At 38.3% G+C, this 7,038-nt stretch overlaps 1 protein-coding gene and 1 long non-coding RNA gene across 2 annotated transcripts in view; one reads left to right on the top strand and one right to left on the bottom strand.

The window, feature by feature from the left end:
- Window positions 1-7,032, bottom strand: part of LOC121928216 — a 28,793-nt gene extending 21,761 nt beyond the window's left edge. Inside the window, exon 1 of the long non-coding RNA XR_006103462.1 lies at window positions 6,897-7,032. This is a non-coding gene — a long non-coding RNA (uncharacterized LOC121928216). The remainder of the gene's footprint in view (window positions 1-6,896) is intronic.
- Window positions 567-7,038, top strand: part of FMO5 (flavin containing dimethylaniline monoxygenase 5) — a 74,901-nt gene continuing 68,429 nt past the window's right edge. The window contains 4 exon segments of the mRNA XM_042462622.1: window positions 567-704; window positions 3,060-3,163; window positions 3,165-3,221; window positions 3,223-3,244. Of these exon segments, the coding sequence (XP_042318556.1) occupies window positions 570-704; window positions 3,060-3,163; window positions 3,165-3,221; window positions 3,223-3,244 (318 nt within the window). The 5' untranslated portion in view covers window positions 567-569.

The raw sequence follows: 7,038 nt of genomic DNA, 5'->3' as shown, positions 1-7,038 counted from the left end.
ACCCAAGAGGGAAAACCTTATAAAGGGAGAGGGATGAATCTCCATGTGGTTGTTGGTTGTGGTTGGTAGTGGAGTAGTTTGCTAGTCTGTACGTTTGTAAATGCTCTGAGTTCCAAGATTAAAAGCCCTCTTTGAGAGAAACCGGCGTCCAGCAATTCATCCGCCGAGAAAGGGACGCCTGCGTGGGAGGATTTTTCCTTTGCAGCTTGGAGCCGAACTCACAGAGACCTTCCCTGGTGTTTCTGCACACGGCCAATACTCTGCAGGTGTATTGTAGATTCCAGGAGTCTACATACGCCAACAACTTTTTCATTGCCCATATTTTTGTACATTTGTCCCTTCTCCTCCCAACATTGCAGATCTGGAAATTACTGATTCAATGTCTAATGTTTCGGTTTGGGCTTGGGTTTAGGAAATTCAGATTTGGTAACTTCTAATTGAAGTACATCCATCATTAATTTTCATTATGATTGAATGAAAAATTGAGATGCTATGATAAAATAGTGGAAAGAAATAACTGCTTAATCTTGAAAGTCTAACATTAATGTCTTCATCTTGGAAAACAGACCATGGCAAAGAAGAGAGTTGCAGTTATAGGAGCTGGCTCCAGTGGACTTTGTAGCATCAAATGTTGTTTGGATGAAGGCCTGGAACCTGTGTGCTTTGACAGCAGTGATGATATTGGAGGACTCTGGAGGTTCAAAGTAAGTCTGTTGCAAAATGTTGACTTTCCTGCATTTTTTAAAGTTTGTATTTTGACACAAACATCCAATTTACAAACTACAGTCGCCTCTTTGAACTTGCGGGGGATCCATTCCGGACCCCCCTTGAGTTTGAAATCTTGTGCATATTCAAGCGCCATAGGCTTGATGGGGCACATGCATGCAGGGTCGCGCCCCATTAAGGTTAATAGCAATCGCCCCTCTGCGGTTTTCCAAGTCCGCAGATTTCATTTCTTTTCTAAAAGTGCCTCATGTGGGGATACCATCCTTCCAATTTGGTATTACCCTTCTTTCTATTTATTCCACACTCTAATCAAAGCTCTCCTTATACAATGATTTCAAAATATTTACTTGTTTGTCCTTCCCATAAGCCAAATAGGCATGCCACCCATATCTTATTCCATCTCCCTCTAGCTCCAACAATTTGTCATTTTTTAACACTACCCATTCCTTCATCCTAAAAACAACATGCCTCCAAATATAATTTTAAATTTGGAAAGCTTAATCCACCTCTTTCGCATGAATCTTGTAACAATTTAATTGATTCATAGTTTCTTCTCTCTCCAAATAAACTGTGACAATCTTTATTCCACTCCTTAAACACCTTGTCAGAAATTATGTTGGTATCATTTGAAAATAAAAGGGGAACTTTGGTAATATGATCATTTTATGTGGATATTCTCACCACGGGATAGGTGTAATTTATTCAATTAATCAGATCTTTTTTTATTTTACTCCATAATTTATATTGTTTTCAAATAATCCTCCCGGTTTTTTTGTAATCTGAATTCCCAAATATTTAACTTTTTTGCCTACTTTATACCTGATTTCTCTTCCACTTGTTTTTTCTTCCCCCTTTATCATATTTGTGAGTATAACTGATATTCTTATTGAGTCTACATCCTGTATTAAACCAAATGATCTAATATTTCCAATTATTTTCCTATATTTTCCATTGGATCTTCCATAATGATTATTACATCATCGACAAAGGCTCTGATCTATAATTATGTTTTCTTAATCTTGGCCCCTCTTACACCATCATTTTATTTTATATCTTTTATTAAAGTTCCATGGTCACAAAAATAAAGCAGCGAAGAGCAGCCTTTGTGTGACTCTCTGGACTTTTATTAATCTAGTTCTTTCCTGTTAGTTTCTTATTTGAGCTTTTTGGTTATTATAGATCTTTCCCAGCCAATTGATAAAATTTTTCCCTACCTTGATTTTTTTAATAACTCCAATAATGTGTCCCAATTAACTGAATCAAAGGCCTTTTCAGAATCCAACCCCCCCCCAAAAAACCCTCTTTTTTTGGTCACTATGCTGTTCATAATATCTAAAATATCAATTATAATCCTTGAATTTTCCCTCATGTGGCAATTTCGCAAAACAATAAACAACAACAAAAATACCTTTGTTCCTCCTTGATCCATTTATCTAAACATTTTTAATAGATTGGTTAAAATAATTGTAAAAAATTTTCTAATCATATTGAGAAGCGATATTGGCCTGTAATTTCCTAGATCTTGTGTATCTTTGTCTTTTTGTGGTATCAAATAATTTGAATTTGAATCAGGGATGTTTCTTTCCAGCCTCATCATTACTGATTGAAGTATATTTGCCAATTCTCACTAAACATTTTGCAAAATAACGCTGTTAGGCCATCATTACCTGGTGCCTTTCCTCCTTTGCAATGTTTAATTGCTTCCAATGCTTCGGCTGTTGTTATTGGTAGGTTCAAAATGTTGCTGTTCTTCTGTAAAGCTTCTGATATTATGCTTCGCCCATATATTCTCTGATTTTCCCTTTACGATTGGAGTTCTGAACATCAGTTTTGGGAGAAATTGGTAAATATTTCTTGTATGTCTTTCTGTTGTTCATTGCCAGACAACCAGAAAGAAAACACTTGTGCTGTCTATTACACAATGTGGAATTGACCAATGTAATTGTGCTAGATATATTTACCCTGCAGTTAAAGTATTTTAAATCTGGATCTTGCTTTTTAAAGTCTGAATGAGAGGGTGTGGATACTGGCTGGGAAGAGGTGTCATGCACAGTATCTAGCGAGGCAATTGTGGTAAAGTGTCTATTTAACAAGGTAAAAAACTACCAGTGATAAACTTGACAGATTAAGATAGTATGTGATGTGGAAAGCAACACCACCTTTTGGAGTATTCTCAAAGAATGCCAATTTGAAAAGAACCTGTATGTATCATTTGTCATTCTATTGTTAACTTGCAGAGTATGCAAGAAAAAATTCAAAATAAATAGATTTATGGGATTCCAGATTCCTATCAATTGAGCCCTGACTGCCTCTGTACTTATATTCCTTGTGGTGAGATTCCTGAGGAAGGCCGAGCTAGCATTTACAAGTCTGTGATCATCAACACCTCCAAGGAAATGATGTGCTTCAGTGACTTCCCCATCCCGATGACTATCCCAACTACATGCAAACTCTAAGATCCTAGACTATTTCCGGATGTATGCTAAGCACTTTGATTCTGAAGTACATCCGCTTCAAAGTAAGAAAAGCGTGTGTTTGTTTGTGTGCGCACCCGTGTCCACGCACAAGTATTATGTAAGGATGCTTTTAGTATGTAAAAAGTAATTCCAGAACAAAGAGGTCCTGACAATATAAGATCATAATCATACATGTTCAGTATCAAATTGGGACTTTTCTGCTAGTCATGGTTCGGCCTATACTATATAGTAGTATATGGCTAAAAACTAGAGGTGTTATTTTCCTCCTTTTGAGTAGTTCCCCCCCCCCAATCAATAAATAACCTGGTGCCTCATCACATGAACTTCCCCAAAGTAGCCTATATGTGGCTTCTTACAGCTCTATTACAGAACTTTAAGGGAGGGGGGTGGAATTTTCCTGCTTTTCTTTAGACTATTTCCAGCAGGCATTTTTTTGTCAAGCTGAAATTATTTAATTCTACTGGATGTGAAATTACACTGAAAGAACAGCAACTCTCTAGCACCTTAAAGACCACCTCATTTTTATAATTTTTGTGCATTTTCACGCCACGTCATTTATTATAGCATAAACCTTCTTGTGTCAGCTGTATTGACAATCGTTCTTGTTTGCAATTTTTATGGTCATTCACTTGAGAATATTTTTAAATAAAACGGTAGACTATAAACATGTGTTTATACATAGAAGTAGCAAATATTCTTTCCAGGAGGCTTTTAATATTACATGTTTATATACAGATTTGTTAAAATATGTTTCAATGTACTATATTTTGAGTTTGCACACACTGCTCAGTTTGTGAGTCTTTCCCTTTTTCCAATAGAATAAAAAGATGGGATCTAATTTTTTAAAATAAAATACCTATTAAGAAATAACAAGAATAAATACCTATGAAAATAATTGAAATACTCACCTTCCCCTTGAAACCAAATTTATCCAAGTTATCCTTAGAACTAAATCAAGAATTTTCTTTTTTATGTGAGTTCCAGAAAAATGGCTCAGAACAAATAACTGTCTTCTGATTCTTACAATTTTTTCTTTAAAGCAATTCAACTGAATTCTAAACCCAAATCCATCACTAGTCCCAATTGGTGTCTGTGTGTATGCATATGTGCACATGCCTTCAAGTCACTTGCCAACATATGGGGATCCCATGAATTTTTCAGAGGGTTTTCTTAGGCAGTAATACTCAGAGGTGATCCTGCCAGTTCCTTCCTATGAAATATAGCCTATAGAACCTGGTATTCACTGGCAGTCCCCCATCCAAGTACAAACTGGGGCAGATCCTGCATAGCTTCCAAGATAGACAGGATCTGTTGCCTTAGCATGTTTTGCCCCAAAACTGGTGGTGTGCATGAAGGAATCAATGACTGAAGGAAATCAACACTCATGATTAAGTGAATCTGCTCTAGCTGGGACTAGCAACTGGATTTAGGCCTAGATAGGTTGGTTTAGGGGGCTATAGGGGTCTAAGAATTTGAAAACTTGAGCCCTTCCCACTTCTGGGATGTCACTCTGTTTCCCGTCATGTAACAGCTATGACTTTGCGCAATTGAAGCCTGCTGGTTTCACCCCCTTTGCCTGTTTTATCATCTTCCTATGATTCAGAGATCTTCAAATAATGACTCATGATGGCTGCACTTGAACTATAGTGACTCTGTCACCTTTGTCCTAGTTCCCCCAGTGGCCATATCCATGGCATTTCCAGGACCAGAGTGCTCTGTGCTTTGACAAAAGTGTGGCCAAAAAATGTATGCATTTAAAACTGCTTATAAATATGACTCTCTCTCTCTCGATACACACACACACACACACACACACACACACACACACCCTCTAAAATGTTTTGTTGAATGGAAACTTTAGTTTAAAACATAGAATGTGAAAATGTACACAAATAATGGCTAGAATCCCATATCCGTCTAAGTACTTAACGGTAATTCTGGAGGTTATCATACTGGGGAAAAGACGGGAGCTTCGTGTGATGCTTCTGTCAATATTGCACAGATTTTCCATGAATAAAAAGCAGCACTACAATTCCTCTTTATTCACAGGATAATAGCAGGATATTTGCGACGTCGCATGATAATCTTTGCCAAATCATGCAATGCTCCCATCTTTTTTCCAAGTTTGATAAACTCCTGAATAACATCTGCTGACCTGACCTACCATAACCTGATATAAACATCATTCAGCTATAGTCTGGTCATTTGCAGACTAGTTCACTTTCTCCCTCACAGATATGGCTGGAAACTGTTTTGTATTCATGATCACTACTTAGGGAGAAACAGACCTTCTGAAGGGGTGACTTGAAGCCACCTGAGAGAGCCGGGTTATAGCCTTGGCAGCCGCACACCATGGCACCAATCTGGCTTTTTGCAGGCCCCAAAAGAAGAGGCAAAATGCCGCTTCTTTTTGAGCCGGCAAAAAGCCGGCTTTTCCTTCCCCACTGTGGCTTTACAGCACTCCTTCAGTTGGTAAATGCCATACCGGCGAAGTGCCATGAAAGAGTGAAAAGGAGTGCCATACCACTGGAGTGCCATTACTTAGGACTTTATCACACAAGATTGCATTGTTCTCAAAAATGCTTTGCAAGGGGATGTCTCTCTTCACTATCATACTTTAGGAAACCTTTCCAGACTTGTAATTTTTCTTTGCTGACAGCTTATCATACACAACACTTGGGACTCCCCACCCACTACATCTTCCAAGACATTATCCATTTTCCTAGTATGGTACACAAATGCGTGCGCAGACACACACACAGAGAGATTCCCCCCCCAATATAAAATAAAATTAAACGAAACTTACATTTAAAAAAGCTTTTTTTCTTGGGGGGGGGGGGGAGGCAGCTTCATGATTTAGGATAGATTTGATTAATTGCTGGTAGATAAAAGCCAGCAGCTAAAGTAGCAATTAATCTGTCTACAATGCATCAAGTCTGAAGCTTAGCAACAAGAACGGAAGAACAGGGGTAATTAAATAAATGATTTTTAAACCATCCACTTACATTTCCAGAGGTGTGTGTGTGCGTGCGTGTGTGTGTGTGTGAGAGAGAGAGAGAGAGAGAGACTCTGGAACTGGGCTATTTGGCTGCAAAAGTAGATGGGGGCAGTTAGTAAAGTCTTCCCATTGGTAAGCAAAGGGCATTTAAGACACACCTGAAGTCTGACCACTGTCCACCCAATATCATCATTATTGTGAAATTGAATTATATACTGCAAATGGCAGCACAAGTCCCAGGAAGGGAAGTCATTAGTGGAATTTTTGCATTAACGAAAGGAAATGCTTTCCAAACAGCTAGAGAATAACAGAAGAGGGTTGATGTCATGTGATAAACCCCAGCCAAATAAGTGATTGTCCTGCTCCAATTGCAATTTACATTGTCATGTGATAAAGTCCTTAGTTAAGTCCTTGGGTAAGTATAAGCTGATACAGAATGCTGCCATTGTATACAGCTTGAAAAATGTACACAAAAATATGGACAAACATTTCTGTAGACTAATCTATTGAATAGCTGCCCATGTCAACTATGAGGGTTGATTTTAGGCCAGAAGCACAAACACAGAGAAAGTGCAAGATCATTGTGTATTGCAACCTTGTTCAGAGGTTATTTTCAAAAGAAATTAAACTTTAGTGAACTTTGCATTAAAGTAGAGATAATTGTTTTTTAAAAACTTTTTCAAGGTGGAACTTACTGCGGCAATCTGTGGCAGGACCCGGCTGGGGCCGGTCCCAAGGCCTTGTCGGGCCGGATCCGGCCCGCGGGCCGTAGGTTGCCGACCTCTGATATAGAACAACAATTTTCCAAATCTTTCCTCTGTTTTAGTATCTAAAATC

The sequence above is a fragment of the Sceloporus undulatus genome, chromosome 4 (assembly GCF_019175285.1).
Source record: "Sceloporus undulatus isolate JIND9_A2432 ecotype Alabama chromosome 4, SceUnd_v1.1, whole genome shotgun sequence".
Lineage (NCBI taxonomy): Eukaryota > Metazoa > Chordata > Lepidosauria > Squamata > Phrynosomatidae > Sceloporus > Sceloporus undulatus.
The sequence above is the reverse complement of the archived record's forward strand: the minus strand, read 5'-3'. Positions and strand labels throughout refer to the sequence as shown.